Source organism: Mytilus trossulus, chromosome 13 (assembly GCF_036588685.1).
Source record: "Mytilus trossulus isolate FHL-02 chromosome 13, PNRI_Mtr1.1.1.hap1, whole genome shotgun sequence".
Lineage (NCBI taxonomy): Eukaryota > Metazoa > Mollusca > Bivalvia > Mytilida > Mytilidae > Mytilus > Mytilus trossulus.
In genome coordinates, this window is record NC_086385.1 from 599,034 (window position 1) to 617,601 (window position 18,568).

General features: G+C 32.3%; 1 protein-coding gene across 1 annotated transcript; it reads right to left on the reverse strand.

Annotated features, from left to right (window-relative positions):
- Positions 1 to 722: 722 nt before the first annotated feature.
- LOC134695282 (uncharacterized) lies at positions 723 to 1,850 on the reverse strand. The gene has a single exon (XM_063556502.1). It carries the CDS (start codon positions 1,848 to 1,850, stop codon positions 723 to 725), a length of 1,128 nt encoding a protein of 375 aa, XP_063412572.1.
- Positions 1,851 to 18,568: the final 16,718 nt, after the last annotated feature.

Here is an 18,568-nt window from a genome sequence, read left to right on the forward strand (position 1 = left end):
TGTCTTTTTAATTTTTTAGCCATGGTGTTGTCAGTTTGTTTTAGATTTATTAGTTAAACTGTTCCTTTGGTATTTGTTGTCTCTCTTGTGTAACTCTATACCATAGACCTTCTGAAAATACTTGCACGTTAAGTCTAACTCGTTTTTTCTGTAGCCAAGCGACCCAAGCTCCTAACCGTGCATTGCTATCACAGTGGCGGGTATCGGTGGTGGATTCGGGATTTGAGTAACCTCAAGAAAAATAAATGAAAACGGAACGAATGAATTAAATGAAAGGATGTTATATTTATTGTATTTATTGATTTATTTTTTAAATCTATATGATGGTTTAAATTTGTCTAGTTTCATAATGAAAATAATTAAAATGAAGATGAATACCGTACAGCATTCATGATGGTCATTGTCAATAGAGTGTATATATATTTGTCGTTTGTTTGAAACGCCTTTCAATATACAATATATTGTTTTTGCTTCTTATTAAGAACCATTATATGTTCAAATGAATGTGTTAAGTAAAAACGTAAATATTTTAAAAGCTTGATGTTTAAAGGTACATAAAAGTCACAGCCAAACTCATTTACCCGAATTTTCAACGTGGAATTATAACATAAACAAACTTCATATCGGGACATATTAATAAGTAATGAACAAAATTACGAATTAAAGGATACTAAATGTATAAATTTACCAATAAAGCAGAACGTTATCCTTTTCTGTTATCGTTACTTTCTCATTTGTACGGCTTTGTCTGGTTGTTCTATCGTATTCATGTCTACATCATGAGTTTGACTTTGTCCTGGGTGTTCTATCGTATTCATGTCTACATCATGAGTATGAATTTGTCCTGCGTGTTCTATCGCATTCATGTCTACCTCATATGTACGGCTTTGTCCTGCGTGCTCTATCGTATTTATCTCTACTTCATGTGTACGGCTTTGTCCTGGTTGTTCTATCGTAGTCATCTGTACCTCATGTGTACGGATGTTTCCTGGTTGTTCAATCGTATTCATCTCTACCTCATGTGGACGGCTTTGTCCTGGTTGTTCTAACGTTTTCATCTCTACTTCGTGTGTACGGCTTTGTCCTGGGTGTTCCATCGTATTCATCTCTACCTCATGTGTACGGCTTTGTCCCGGTTGTTTTGAGGTATCCATCACTACCTCATGTGTACGGCTTTGTCCTGCTTGTTCTAACGTATTCATATCTATCTCGTGTGTACGGCTTTTTCCTGGTTGTTCTATCGTATTCATCTCTTCCTCATGTGTACGGCTTTGTCCTGGTTGTTCCATCGTATTCATCTCTTCCTCATGTGTACGGCTTTGTCCTAGTTGTTCCATCGTATTCATCTCTTCCTCATGTGTACGGCTTTGTCCTGGTTGTTCCATCGTATTTATCTCTTCCTCATGTGTACGGCTTTGTCCTGGTTGTTCTATCGTATTCATCTCTTCCTCATGTGTACGGCTTTGTCCTGGTTGTTCCATCGTATTCATCTGTACCTCATGTGTACGGCTTTGTCCTGGTTGTTTTAACGTATTCATCACATCCTCATATGTTCGGCTTTTTCCTAGTTGTTCCATTGTATTCATCTGTACCACATGTTTACGGCTGTTTCCTGGTTGTTCCATCATACTCATCTGTACCTCATGTGTACGGCTTTGTCCTTGTTGTTCCATCATATTCATCACTATCTCATTTGCCCTGATTTTCCCTGATTTTTCCGTTGTTGTCATCGCTGTCCTGTCTGTTGGCTGTGTTCTACCATGTGGATTTTTCCTTTTTTGGTGAATTTGATCCTTGAGTGTACAGTGGGTAATTATTTCTTTTAGGAGCAAAACGATTTCTTTCCTCATTTTTGTTGACATCATAATGTAGATGATAAAATTTGACATACACCCAATAATTGTAAAAAGTTTTATACCTTCCATAAACCAAGTAGCGATGTTAAAGTAGTAAACAAATTCGCTATTTATTATATTTGGATATAAGAAATAAGTCAAACGTCCTGCCATCTGTTGCTCGAAGCTGTGTATCACCCATTTGCTATTACTGGTTAAAACATTATCCCCGGGGTTATTAAAATGATATAAACACCAACATACGAACACAATTACTTTTGGAACTTCTGTAATGAAGAACACAATAAGAACTGCAATGATCATTGCAACTGATCTTCTTTCTTGACTTCTTTGTTCTGTCATCCGACCCCTGAACTTGTTAGTGATTAACTTGTAGACGATGAATATTGTAGATATCAGCATGACCAGACAACAGCTTGTCAAAAGAACGGTTTGCATCAGGAGATATGTTACAGAGGAGTATTCTAATATATTGTCACCTCCGGCATTAACAATACAAATGTCTGTGCCATCGTGATACTTGTATTTCTCAGACCAAATGCTGAAATGTCGTGGAATACCTATTGCTATGGACAATACGAAGCACATAGCACAACATGTTACGGCTTTTTGTTTTGTCAGCTCATTTTTAGTCCAAACGGGAAAGAGAATGGCTATGACTTTCTGTATCCCGAGACATGTTGTGAGCATTGTTGATACATTGTGGAATGTGAAGGATATTATAGAGAGATGAGGAGAAATAGAACAATACGGATATGGTAAATAACACGTGTAAGCTTCAAAGTCATAGTAAACTTCCAAATTACAAACATATTGTGACTGAAATATTAGTTGTAACCCATAACATGAAATCGCCGTTAATATATCAGCTGCTGCTAAACCCTGCAGAAGTATTGTAGCAGGTGAACGCAAATTTTTACGACAGAGAATAACAAATATGATGATGTTCATTAGCATTGAAACATAGGATATAACAGAACTAGCACGGAACATACCCAGTAAATATTTGTCCAAGTCAACAAAAAAATTATCTAAACCACTCATTATTATATTGGCTGATATTGATTTTAAATACGAATACTCATCGAATTTTCGATACGCACATCTGAAAGCTTTATCAACTATCTTATAACAAAAGTGAAAAGGTAAATACGTTATCCTAATGTCCTAATGATCCTATTTCCATGACGATATAAATCCCATGGACAACAAACGATACTGTGTCATCGGAGTCTAATTTAGTCATCATTTGTTTGGACGGAAACTGTTGTTTTGAGTGAACGGAAGATATACAGCTCAATATTGTATTTAGTCCCCTTTATATCAAACTCTAAACTTAAAACATCTCAAACACAGATAGATGTGTATATATCAAATGTTGTTATTTTACTTGTTTTTAATACCATTAATGACATGTTTATCTTATTGAGATCACTAAATGCCACATTGCATCATAATACCAACCATTAATATTAATGTATATGACAACGTATTTGTCCTTTTGTAAAATAGCAATAGTTCACCCATGGGTAAATGAAAATAACACTTTGTTAATTTCGTTTATCCGAAGCACTTTTCTGATTTTGTTTTCGACAGGAACGCTTAAACCAAAACATATTGAAAGCCGGGGGATGTAGAAAACCTAGATGTAGATATTGTTACCAAGATGGTATAAATCAAGAGCAAAATTCGTCCATTGATTATAACATGAAATATCAATTGCTGTTCATTAACATAACGGTTTACCGTCAAACAAACAGTAAACAACAATTCCAAAAATGCCTAGATAATAGAAATACTATGACCTTGACTTCGGTCATCCGACAGTAAGGTCATTCGATATGATGAGCAGGAAATTGAGAATGGGAATGAGGAATGTGTCAAATAGACAACAACCCGACCATAGAAAAAAACAACAGCAGAAGGTCACCAACAGCTCTGCAATGTAACGAGAAATTCCCGCACACTAGATTGTACATAGTTTTTGTAGTAAATAGATACTATTCTAGAGATTTCAGTATAGTCTGCTTAATATTCATAATATATCTTGGTACTTTTTGCAATCTAATTTTGAAAAATTATTTTTACTATGTACATACCGTTATTTAGAGGGAAACAATTCTGAAAAGTTTCGTCAATGTATATCTTACGCTTCAGTTCGGATACTCTCTGTAAAGTCAAACTAATGAAGTTTAGTCAAGGTCAATGATGTACATAACTTACTATATATTTATGAATGGTTCAATTAACTTCAGAAACAACTCCGTGATTGTAACATAATATATCCATTGCTCTGCATTCCCTTGAAGTCATAAAGATATACAAATACGAACACCTATACCAAATGTATCATCAAGGTAATATAAAAACCTGATTACTTTCGTTTGAAATTAAAAGATGCTGCAGACGAGTGTCCATGTTGCCTAATGTATGTAATTCAACATTTAGTTTTTTTAGTCATTTCCAAGGACAATCAAGAAAAGGCTCTGGGAGCATACACTACAAAAGTCTAAAAGTCTGAAAGTCTGACTCGTGTCTTAATTTTACTTCATAAATTGTAATTAATATCAAAGTTGTATGAGATTTACTCGACATATTCTCGACATTCTGAATATGGTCTTAAAATTTCTAATTCCTGACATTTGAATACTGTCTTGAAATTTCTCGACATATTCTCGACATTCTTTTTTTTTCTCAGTATGGCTTGACAAATTTTGAACATTTTTAATTGTGTCTTAAATTAATTGACAATTCTGAATTTTACCAATTTTCTTAGTCATTTCCAAGGACAATCAAGAAAAGGCTCTGGGAGCATACACTACAAAGGTCTAAAAGTCTGAAAGTTTGACTCGTGTCTTAATTTTTCTTGACAAAATCTAATTAATATCAAAGTTGTATGAAATTTACTCGACATATTCTCGACATTCTGAATATGGTCTTAAAATTTCTAATTCCTGACATTTGAATACTGTCTTGAAATTTCTCGACATATTCTTGACATTCTTTTTTTTTTTCGTAGTATGGCTTGACAAATTTTGAACATTTTTAATTGTGTCTTAAATTAATTGACAATTCTGAGTTTTACAAATTTTCTTAGTCATTTCCAAGGACAATCAAGAAAAGGCTCTGGGAGCATACACTACAAAGGTCTAAAAGTCTGAAAGTCTGACTCGTGTCTTAATTTTTCTTGACAAATTCTAATTAATATCAAAGTTGTATGAAATTTACTCGACATATTCTCGACATTCTGAATATGGTCTTAAAATTTCTAATTCCTGACATTTGAATACTGTCTTGAAATTTCTCGACATATTCTCGACATTCTTTTTTTTCTCAGTATGGCTTGACAAATTTTAAACATTTTTAATTGTGTCTTAAATTAATTGACAATTCTGAGTTTTACAAATTTTCTTAGTCATTTCCAAGGACAATCAAGAAAGGCTCTCGGAGCATACACTACAAAGGTCTAAAAGTCTGAAAGTCTGACTCGTGTCTTAATTTTTCTTGACAAATTCTAATTAATATCAAAGTTGTATGAAATTTACTCGACATATTCTCGACATTCTGAATATTGTCTTAAAATTTCTAATTCCTGACATTTGAATACTGTCTTGAAATTTCTCGACATATTCTTGACATTTTTTTTTTCTCAGTATGGCTTGACAAATTTGAACATTTTTAATTGTGTCTTAAATTAATTGACAATTCTGAGTTTTACAAATTTTCTTAGTCATTTCCAAGGACAATCAAGAAAAGGCTCTGGGAGCATACACTACAAAGGTCTAAAAGTCTGAAAGTCTGACTCGTGTCTTAATTTTTCTTGACAAATTCTAATTAATATCAAAGTTGTATGAAATTTACTCGACATATTTTCGACATTCTGAATATGGTCTTAAAATTTCTAATTCCTGACATTTGAATACTGTCTTCAAATTTCTCGACATATTCTCGACATTCTTTTTTTTCTCAGTATGGCTTGACAAATTTTGAACATTTTTAATTGTGTCTTAAATTAATTGACAATTCTGAGTTTTACAAATTTTCTTAGTCATTTCCAAGGACAATCAAGAAAAGGCTCTGGGAGCATACACTACAAAGGTCTACAAGTCTGAAAGTCTGACTCGTGTCTTAATTTTTCTTGACAAATTCTAATTAATATCAAAGTTGTATGAAATTTACTCGACATATTCTCGACATTCTGAATATTGTCTTAAAATTTCTAATTCCTGACATTTGAATACTGTCTTGAAATTTCTCGACATATTCTTGACATTTTTTTTTTCTCAGTATGGCTTGACAAATTTGAACATTTTTAATTGTGTCTTAAATTAATTGACAATTCTGAGTTTTACAAATTTTCTTAGTCATTTCCAAGGACAATCAAGAAAAGGCTCTGGGAGCATACACTACAAAGGTCTAAAAGTCTGAAAGTCTGACTCGTGTCTTAATTTTTCTTGACAAATTCTAATTAATATCAAAGTTGTATGAAATTTACTCGACATATTTTCGACATTCTGAATATGGTCTTAAAATTTCTAATTCCTGACATTTGAATACTGTCTTCAAATTTCTCGACATATTCTCGACATTCTTTTTTTTCTCAGTATGGCTTGACAAATTTTGAACATTTTTAATTGTGTCTTAAATTAATTGACAATTCTGAGTTTTACAAATTTTCTTAGTCATTTCCAAGGACAATCAAGAAAAGGCTCTGGGAGCATACACTACATAGGTCTAAAAGTCTGAAAGTCTGACTCGTGTCTTAATTTTTCTTGACAAATTCTAATTAATATCAAAGTTGTATGAAATTTACTCGACATATTCTCGACATTCTGAATATGGTCTTAAAATTTCTAATTCCTGACATTTGAATACTGTCTTGAAATTTCTCGACATATTCTCGACATTAATTTTTTTTTCTCAGTATGGCTTGACAAATTTTGAACATTTTTAATTGTGTCTTAAATAAATTGACAATTCTGAGTTTTACAAATTTTCTTAGTCATTTCCAAGGACAATCAAGAAAGGCTCTCGGAGCATACACTACAAAGGTCTAAAAGTCTGAAAGTCTGACTCGTGTCTTAATTTTTCTTGACAAATTCTAATTAATATCAAAGTTGTATGAAATTTACTCGACATATTCTTGACATTCTGAATATGGTCTTAAAATTTCTAATTCCTGACATTTGAATACTGTCTTGAAATTTCTCGACATATTCTCGACATTATTTTTTTTCTTTCTTAGTATGGCTTGACAAATTTTGAACATTTTTAATTGTGTCTTAAATTAATTGACAATTCTGAGTTTTACAAATTTTCTTAGTCATTTCCAAGGAAAATCAAGAAAAGGCTCTGGGAGCATACACTACAAAGGTCTACAAGTCTGAAAGTCTGACTCGTGTCTTAATTTTTCTTGACAAATTCTAATTAATATCAAAGTTGTATGAAATTTACTCGACATATTCTCGACATTCTGAATATTGTCTTAAAATTTCTAATTCCTGACATTTGAATACTGTCTTGAAATTTCTCGACATATTCTTGACATTCTTTTTTTTTCTCAGTATGGCTTGACAAATTTGAACATTTTTAATTGTGTCTTAAATTAATTGACAATTCTGAGTTTTACAAATTTTCTTAGTCATTTCCAAGGACAATCAAGAAAAGGCTCTGGGAGCATACACTACAAAGGTCTAAAAGTCTGAAAGTCTGACTCGTGTCTTAATTTTTCTTGACAAATTCTAATTAATATCAAAGTTGTATGAAATTTACTCGACATATTCTCGACATTCTGAATATGGTCTTAAAATTTCTAATTCCTGACATTTGAATACTGTCTTGAAATTTCTCGACATATTCTCAACATTCTTTTTTTTTCTCAGTATGGCTTGACAAATTTTGAACATTTTTAATTGTGTCTTAAATTAATTGACAATTCTGAGTTTTACAAATTTTCTTAGTCATTTCCAAGGACAATCAAGAAAAGGCTCTGGGAGCATACACTACAAAGGTCTAAAAGTCTGAAAGTCTGACTCGTGTCTTAATTTTTCTTGACAAATTCTAATTAATATCAAAGTTGTATGAAATTTACTCGACATATTTTCGACATTCTGAATATGGTCTTAAAATTTCTAATTCCTGACATTTGAATACTGTCTTCAAATTTCTCGACATATTCTCGACATTCTTTTTTTTCTCAGTATGGCTTGACAAATTTTAAACATTTTTAATTGTGTCTTAAATTAATTGACAATTCTGAGTTTTACAAATTTTCTTAGTCATTTCCAAGGACAATCAAGAAAAGGCTCTGGGAGCATACACTACATAGGTCTAAAAGTCTGAAAGTCTGACTCGTGTCTTAATTTTTCTTGACAAATTCTAATTAATATCAAAGTTGTATGAAATTTACTCGACATATTCTCGACATTCTGAATATGGTCTTAAAATTTCTAATTCCTGACATTTGAATACTGTCTTGAAATTTCTCGACATATTCTCGACATTAATTTTTTTTTCTCAGTATGGCTTGACAAATTTTGAACATTTTTAATTGTGTCTTAAATAAATTGACAATTCTGAGTTTTACAAATTTTCTTAGTCATTTCCAAGGACAACCAAGAAAGGCTCTCGGAGCATACACTACAAAGGTCTAAAAGTCTGAAAGTCTGACTCGTGTCTTAATTTTTCTTGACAAATTCTAATTAATATCAAAGTTGTATGAAATTTACTCGACATATTCTTGACATTCTGAATATGGTCTTAAAATTTCTAATTCCTGACATTTGAATACTGTCTTGAAATTTCTCGACATATTCTCGACATTATTTTTTTTCTTTCTTAGTATGGCTTGACAAATTTTGAACATTTTTAATTGTGTCTTAAATTAATTGACAATTCTGAGTTTTACAAATTTTCTTAGTCATTTCCAAGGAAAATCAAGAAAAGGCTCTGGGAGCATACACTACAAAGGTCTACAAGTCTGAAAGTCTGACTCGTGTCTTAATTTTTCTTGACAAATTCTAATTAATATCAAAGTTGTATGAAATTTACTCGACATATTCTCGACATTCTGAATATTGTCTTAAAATTTCTAATTCCTGACATTTGAATACTGTCTTGAAATTTCTCGACATATTCTTGACATTCTTTTTTTTTCTCAGTATGGCTTGACAAATTTGAACATTTTTAATTGTGTCTTAAATTAATTGACAATTCTGAGTTTTACAAATTTTCTTAGTCATTTCCAAGGACAATCAAGAAAAGGCTCTGGGAGCATACACTACAAAGGTCTAAAAGTCTGAAAGTCTGACTCGTGTCTTAATTTTTCTTGACAAATTCTAATTAATATCAAAGTTGTATGAAATTTACTCGACATATTCTCGACATTCTGAATATGGTCTTAAAATTTCTAATTCCTGACATTTGAATACTGTCTTGAAATTTCTCGACATATTCTCAACATTCTTTTTTTTTCTCCGTATGGCTTGACAAATTTTGAACATTTTTAATTGTGTCTTAAATTAATTGACAATTCTGAGTTTTACAAATTTTCTTAGTCATTTCCAAGGACAATCAAGAAAAGGCTCTGGGAGCATACACTACAAAGGTCTACAAGTCTGAAAGTCTGACTCGTGTCTTAATTTTTCTTGACAAATTCTAATTAATATCAAAGTTGTATGAAATTTACTCGACATATTCTCGACATTCTGAATATTGTCTTAAAATTTCTAATTCCTGACATTTGAATACTGTCTTGAAATTTCTCGACATATTCTTGACATTCTTTTTTTTTCTCAGTATGGCTTGACAAATTTGAACATTTCTAATTGTGTCTTAAATTAATTGACAATTCTGAGTTTTACAAATTTTCTTAGTCATTTCCAAGGACAATCAAGAAAAGGCTCTGGGAGCATACACTACAAAGGTCTAAAAGTCTGAAAGTGTGACTCGTGTCTTAATTTTTCTTGACAAATTCTAATTAATATCAAAGTTGTATGAAATTTACTCGACATATTCTCGACATTCTGAATATGGTCTTAAAATTTCTAATTCCTGACATTTGAATACTGTCTTGAAATTTCTCGACATATTCTCAACATTCTTTTTTTTTTCTCAGTATGGCTTGACAAATTTTGAACATTTTTAATTGTGTCTTAAATTAATTGACAATTCTGAGTTTTACAAATTTTCTTAGTCATTTCCAAGGACAATCAAGAAAAGGCTCTGGGAGCATACACTACAAAGGTCTAAAAGTCTGAAAGTCTGACTCGTGTCTTAATTTTTCTTGACAAATTCAGATCACAATAATTACAAATCCAAACAAGAAAAAAGTTGAAATGCATTGTGGACCCAAAATTCCTAAATGTTGTGCCAAATACGACTAAGGTAATATATTCCTGGGATAAAAAAGTCCTTCGTTTTTCGAAAAATTCAAAACGAGGTAAACTCACCTTTTTTTTGGGAGGGGGGGATGGGGAGGAACACCAAGTCAGTAATACGAGAATGAATTACTATTCGTTATTTTGATACACAAAGTTTGACCTTTTTTGTGTCAGATTTTATGGACTTCCCTTTTTGAATTCACCTTGGAGTGAAGTTATTTTGCTAATACTTTTTTACTTTGTAGATAATTTGTCGTAAATATTAGTTTTACTTTTGCTGTAGTAGAAGAAGAAAACGCATTCGTCAAAAAGCAAAAGAGTCAATTACAGACAATGCTCTGCGCAAAAATTCAATTCACAACTTGTTATGCTCACTTAAACCAAAACATAGTTGGTGTAAACTACCATGAGTATATTGCAGAAAATTGGAATTTTGTTTGAATAAATCGTTCCTTTGTTTAGGACTTACATGATCAACAACTACAGGAAAACCGACATAAACATCACATTATCAAGAGATGTTTTAAATTCGTTTGGAAACTATTAAATGTTATAGCAACAGTAAGACTAGTTTGACAATTTAACCAATAGATGATTACAGTTTAGTGTATTTTTGTGTTATTTTCATCCTATTTTTGTTTGAACGGATTGGAATGATCACCGGGTGATTACTTGATTGAGGAACACTTCGGATGCCACTAGTTCAAGGGGGTCTGCTTACTCTTCAATGGTGGAGTTCGTGTTCGCTTTAATTCATTTATCCCCATATATGATAGTGAACTAATGTCGCTTTCATTCATGTATCCCCATATATGATAGTGCACTAATGTCGCTTTTATTCATGTATCCCCATATGTGATAGTGTGCTTATGTCGCTTTCACTCATGAATCCCCATATATGATAGTGAACTTATGTCGCTTTCATTCATGTTCCCACTATATGATAGTGAGCTACTGTCGCTTTCATTCATGTATTCCCATATATGATAGTGAACTAATGTCGCTTTAATTCATGTATCCCCATAAGTGATAGTGAACTTATGTCGCTTTCATTCATGTTTCCCCATATATGATAGTGAACTTATGTCGCATTAATTCATGTATCCCCATATATGACTGTGAGCTAATGTCGCTTGTATTCATGTATCCCCATATATGACAGTGAACTAATGTCGCTTTCATTCATGTATCCCCATATATGATAGTGAGCTAACGTCGCTTTCATTCATGTATCCCCATATATGATAGTGAACTTATGTCGCATTAATTCATGTATCCCCATATATGATAGTGAGCTTATGTCGCTTTCATTCATGTATCCCCATATATGATAGTGAACTTATGTCGCATTAATTCATGTATCCCCATATATGATAGTGAGCTAATGTCGCTTTCATTCATCTATACCCTTATATGATAGTGAGCTACTGTCAATGTTTATTCAAAATTTCCTACTTTTGATATAATTTAGTCTCATTTTAGTTGGGACTACATAGTACAAATGTATTACCGTATTTGTTTTTCAAAAAAAATGGAAACGTGTTGTTTTTCTCGAAATGTTTGTGCCTTTTTCTTTTTGTTCTTTGTGTTGATTCTAAAAATGACATGAGTTGAGAACATCAAAGAAAACACATCGCACTACCACACACACACACAAAACAATTTCACTTTCAACATAATGAGACCTACCGAATTAGACTTGTTACCGGGTTTGTATTAACATAAGCAATAAGACGGGTGCAATGTGTGGAGCAGGATCTGTTTACCCTTCCGGGACACCTGAGATCACTTCCAGTTTTTGGTTGGGTCAATGTTGCTTATGTTGTGTTTTGTGAACTATTGTTTGTCTGTTTGTCTATTTTCTTATTTAGCCATGGCGTTGTTAGTTTATTTTATATTAATATTAACCTGCTGTGAACTTGACTGACAAAAACATGAGGCCAAGAACTTGTTAATTTGATATGATTATAAATATGATCTGTACTACACTGTCATACACACGAGGACGAGATCATGTTAATTTGCTATGAATATGAACCTGCTCTGAACTAGACTGACATACAAATAAAGACGAGAACATGTTAATTTGAATGAATATGAATCTACTCTGTACTAGACCGACATACACATGAGGATGAGATCATGTTAATTTGATATGTATATTAACATCCTCTAAATTGGACTGACATACACATAAAGACGGGATCATGTTAATTTGATATGAATATGAACCTGCTCTGTATTAGACCGACATACAAATGAGGACGAGATTATGTTAATTCAAATCATGATTTTCTTGATAGAGGGTTACTGCTCACAAGGAAGCTATTAAACCAATAGTTCCAAATGGTGAAGTTGAAATCATCCCTTCGTAAATTTTACGGACGCCATCACGAGTTGGTTGACCGTTATGGAATAACCGTTTCACAAATGATATCGGATATGTTCCTTACGTCGTAACTACAATCCCCTTCCCTTTCATGAATTTGACCTACCGAATTAGACTATTTACCGGATTTGTAATCGCATAAGCAACACGACGGGTGCCGCATGTGGAGCAGGATCTGCTGACCTTTCCGGAGCAGCACCTGAGATCACCCCTAGTTTTTGGTGGGGTTCGTGTTGTTTATTCTTTAGTTTTCTATGTTGTGTCATGTGTACTATTGTTTTTCTGTTTGTCTTGTTCATTTTTAGACATGGCGTTGTCAGTTTGTTTTAGATTTACGAGTTTGACTGTCCCTTTGGTATCTTTCGTCCCTCTTTCAATTTGATATGAATATGAACCTGCTCTGTACTACACTGACATGCACATAAAGACGAGAACATGTTAAATTGATATTAATATAAACCTGCACTGAAAATGAATGGCATACACATAAGGATGATATCATGTTAATTTGAAATGAATATTAACCTCCTCTGAACTAGACTGACATACACATAAAGACGAGAACATGTTAAATTGATATTAATATAAACCTGCACTGAAAATGAATGGCATACACATAAGGATGATATCATGTTAATTTGAAATGAATATTAACCTCCTCTGAACTAGACTGACATACACATAAAGACGAGAACATGTTAAATTGATATTAATATAAACCTGCACTGAAAATGAATGGCATACACATAAGGATGATATCATGTTAATTTGAAATGAATATTAACCTCCTCTGAACTAGACTGACATACACATAAAGACGAGAACATTTTAAATTGATATTAATATAAACCTGCACTGAAAATGAATGGCATACACATAAGGATGATATCATGTTAATTTGAAATGAATATTAACCTCCTCTGAACTAGACTGACATACACATAAAGACGGGAACATGTGAATTTTATATGAATATGAACCTGCTATGTACTAGACTGAGACACACATGGGGACGAGGTCATGTTAATTTGATATTAATATTAACCTCCTCTGAACTAGACTGACATACACATAAAGACTAGAACATATTAATTTGATATTGATATTAACCTGCTCTGAACTATTCAAATAAATGCAATGACTACAATTTATGATAGTTATTTGGTTTTTGTTGTTTTTTTTATAAACGGAAATTACATGCACACCACTTAAACGGAATATGAGCATCTTGACATGATCTTTTCCTCGGAATTTCCTTGAAAAGGGAGATACCTTTTTGACGATAGGTTTTTATTCCATGGTGATTGTTGTCAAGATCAAGAAGATGCAATAGAGTAGAATGAGTGTCAAAATGTGTCGTAAGTCTTCCAACATTTGTTCGTAAATTCTTAAAATAGCTACAATATTTTGTTTTGAACCAAGGCGGAACATACATGAACATCATTGGGAGTCTCTCCTCTAATTGGCCAATAAAGGTTGGTCTAACTTAACCATATCTTATACCGTGATCCCCGAACAGTGCGAGGAATGTGTTGTTCAGTAAACTATTTTTGTGTAGTCTTTGAAGTGTCTTAGAAGTTAGTCTGTAAATAGTTTGAGCACGGGTTAGACTATCATGAGTCATATCATATGACTCATATGTATATGCTACGACAATGAGAAATACGGATTGTCTTTTAAGTTTGACACCATATTAAACATTGTTTCGTTGACGGATTCAGATGACGATTTTCCATGCTAGCAAAGTCTCGTTAACTTTCGGTTACCCTTTTCATTTGCGTCATGGAAAGGTTGATAATAATAATCTGTTGGTTGGTATTTGAAGCCAGACATGTCCTTTGAGTAAAATGTGCATACTGCATCCTGTCCATAGTGAGTTGTATAGCCAAATTTTGAAAACTCTTTCCAAATAAATGGACATTTATCAACTCCTTCTGAATCTTTAAAGCACGAGGATTTTTCTATAAAATCTCCAGTCAACAAAGCTGCTGTGTTTGGTCTAGTATTAAACGCCACTTTGTTATGTCCAAGTAGTTCAGTTGCGTTTAATGTTTCCAACAAATACTCTCTAGTCTTGCGTAAATATCGAACAGAATTAATTCTTGAAGTCGACTCTATCATTATGAGTAGCACATTTAGACGGGTTTCTCGATGATTATCCATATTCGGTATATTTTTCACTTGTACGACATGTTTTCGTAAGTCAGATGCTTTCAGGTTTGGATCGTTTTTTACAAATACGGTATGGAAGTTTTTAGCTATCACTTTATTAAAGGTATCATAACATTGAACCTTTATAAATTCGTCTGTAACCCGTACAGATTTATTGAAATGTCCATTAACTTTACCGAGTTTGAACAAATTACTGATGTAATATATAGGTTCATATGAACAATATTCGACTTGGTTTCGGCTTTTCGTCAAATTGATATAGAGATTATTATTATCAACATATGTAATCACATTACTGTTATCGCATTCTGATACTTGTGGATCATCAGTTAAAAATTCGTTGATAGATTGATCGAACGAAATTACTCCCGGTATTTTACATACCTCTGATTCCACAAGAAAATCGGTGTTGTTGTTGAATTTAGATAGCACTTCAAGATTACATTGTGACACGTTTTCCATTTCAAAAGAGTATGCCGTTTTTGTATTTATCTTCAAACGATGTACTTAATGTATTAGGAACGAAATGTACACACACACACCTACACACAAATAAAGAACCGTTTTCTTTCCAAAACAACTGAACAGACTTATCATGGTGACGTCCTTGCTATGTTTTGAAAAAAAGCAATAAATATATACATAATTTTATTATTGAACAAGTAATCATAATCTAAAAATAGACAGAGGTAGAAACAGGTAACTTCAGGCAGTGGATATAATTTGTAATCGAGGTAATAAAGAAAAGGAAGATTAACTCCTCTTTCTATTTAAATTTTCATCTTTAGAAAATGAAAGAGTTTTTATCATTTCAAACATAGTTAAAAGTTACAAAAATGTTACAATAGATTTTACTGTTACTTTTAAAACACATGCCATTGTCTATTGTGAAAACTAAACATTGTCTACTGTCAAAACTAGATGATGTCTACTGTAAAAACTAACCATTGTCTACTGTAAAAACTAGATGTTAACTACTGTAAAAACTAAACATTGTCTACTGTAAAAACTAAACATTGTCTACTGTCAAAACAAGATGTTGTCTACTGTAAAAACTAAACATTGTCTACTGTCAAAACTAAACATTGTTTTCTGTCAAAATTAAACGTTACCTGCTGTTAAAATAAACGCCTCATAAAAACCAGGATTGAAATTAAAACGTTGTCTACAATCAACAGGGTTGGCAAAAACCCGGGTTTTAAGAGTATTGCCCAGCCCAGTGGGAAATACTGGGAAAACCCGGGTTTTACTGGGTTTTAGTTGGTAATACTGGGCAATACTGGGTAATATAAAATACTAGTCTGAATTTTATAGAGGATTCAGTGATCAAACACAAATTTTATACATTTAAAATATATATAACCTTTTTCGTTTGTCTGGTAAATCTGTAAATCATAAAGCAAAAAACTTTTTTTTAAAGAAATATAACTCCTATTAAGAATTAACAATTACATGTAAGAAAAATTACATTTAAATAATGTTTTATTTAGCAATATGACAAATGTATGAATGTATAACAATTAAATTAACAATTCACTTAAACATTGCCATAATTTTTGTCTTTCAAAGTAGGGATTATTGCAACAATGCTTGGTAATTAACAAGGCTTCCTAAAATGTGCAAATCTTGTATTCGGGCAACAAAGAAGGGAATGAAATTGATTTTTTTATTCTTTTAGAAATGACTGTCAATGGTTATCTGTATAAAAAGTATATATTTAGCTGTTATACTATGAAACTACACCAAGACCTTACTATTTTATATTGAAATAAGCTGACAAAATCATATTGCCCAGTAATGCCCAGTATTCCTCATTTCTGGGAGTTTTGCCCAGCCCGGGAAAACCCGGGGTTTTCCACCCGGGAATTCCCAGGCGGGTTATACTTTGCCAACCCTGACAATCAAAGCTAAATATTGTCTACTGTTATAACTACACGTTGTCTACTGTCAAGACACGTTTCTGGTTTATTCAGTTACATTAAGTTTTTACTGAATTTAGAACCTTTATTAAGACATGTCATTTTTTTTTTTTTTTTTTTGTTCCAAAGATAGATCAATACATGAACACGCTGGGAGCAAGGGACGTACGGCATAATAGTAACTTGTGTTTCTAATGGGATCAACTAATTAGTTTTAATTGTAATGTTGAAAATGCCGTGAAAATGGAAAAGTTATTCTGAATTTTGATGCCTCCCGTATCCATGCCGACGCGTTGTTTTGTTCTTTCTGTTTTAATTCATTATAGCAATTATTAAGAAAGTGAAACATCTTACCATGTAGGTGATGTACATATTGATGTAGTTAAGTACGTGTAGTTTAGTAGTCGATTTGTTTGTTTCAACCTAACTGATGTCATTCGCTGTATGTCATATAGAATTTATTCACTAGCAATAAATCAATTATTGTTGCTTGAGTATATTTATTAATTTTCTAAACAAATACATTCATATCTTTATACTTCTTTGCACTTAATTTCACAAAAATAACACACAAGACTTTCTAGTTACTGTAAAAAAAAGAACACAACATAGTAATACGATATTTATCTTCAAGAATACTTGCATTTCCAGGTTGACGAATGACAAAATAGTAACTTGTGTTTCTGATGGGATCAATTAATTAGTTTTTAATTGCAATGGTGAAAATGCAGTAAAAAGTTATTCTACATTAAGATGCCTCCGTATCCATGCAGACCGGTTGTTTTGTACTTTATGTTTTAATTAATTATAGCAATCATGAAGAAAGTGAAACATCTTGCCATGTAGGTGGTTTACATATTGATGTAGTTAAGTACGTTTAGTTAAGCACGAGACGTGTTTCAACTTGTCTGATGTCATAAGCAGTAGGTCATATAGAATTTATTCAATAACATTAAATCAATTATTGTTGTTTAAGTATATTTATTAATTCTTTTAACAAATACATTCATATCTCTATAATACTCATTTTCACAAAAATAACAACCAAGACTTCCTTGTTACTGATAAAGGAAAGAACACAACACAGTAACACGATATTAATCTTAAAAAAGCTTACATTCCATACTAATGACAAAATAGTTATTTGTGCTTCTGATTAGATCAACTAATAAGTATCAAACGACTGAAATGTTGTTGCGAATAAATATTTTGAATAAAAGAGTACATGCTGGCACTCTGTATTGATGGGTATTTTTTGTTGTAGTCAATGTTTTTCAATATTGCTGTCATTTGTTTTTTACAAGATATCCGGAAATCAATATTACTGAATTATTATGCAGATGTATATAGTTGCCGTCAGGTAAAATTGGCACCATGTTTTGTCATATTTAGATATAAGCCGCGTTTACTCAAGATGATGTTTTTCATTTAGCGGAAGTAAAATTCTGTTCAAATATCCACTACTGTCCTACCTTTTATTGTGTTTGCACTGTATAATCCTGACCTATTAGTATAATCTACATTATTATACAGATCCGTCTGCATTATATTTAATTACCTATCTCGAATTTATAAACAACAGGCTTGGCAGTACCAGATATGAATAGTTTTCAAAGATACCAGGATTTTATTTAAGTACAAGAACAAAGTTAAGGAGCGTTGAGGACCCAATTGAGGAGACAATTTGTCACAAATATTAGTTTTACTATTGCTGCATTGTGAATACACAAATGAGTCAATTACAGACAATGCTCTGCACAAAATTCAATTCACAACTTGTTATGCTCAATTAAACCAAAACATAGTTTGTGTAGTCTAGCATGAGTATGTTGCAGAAAATCGGACTTTTGT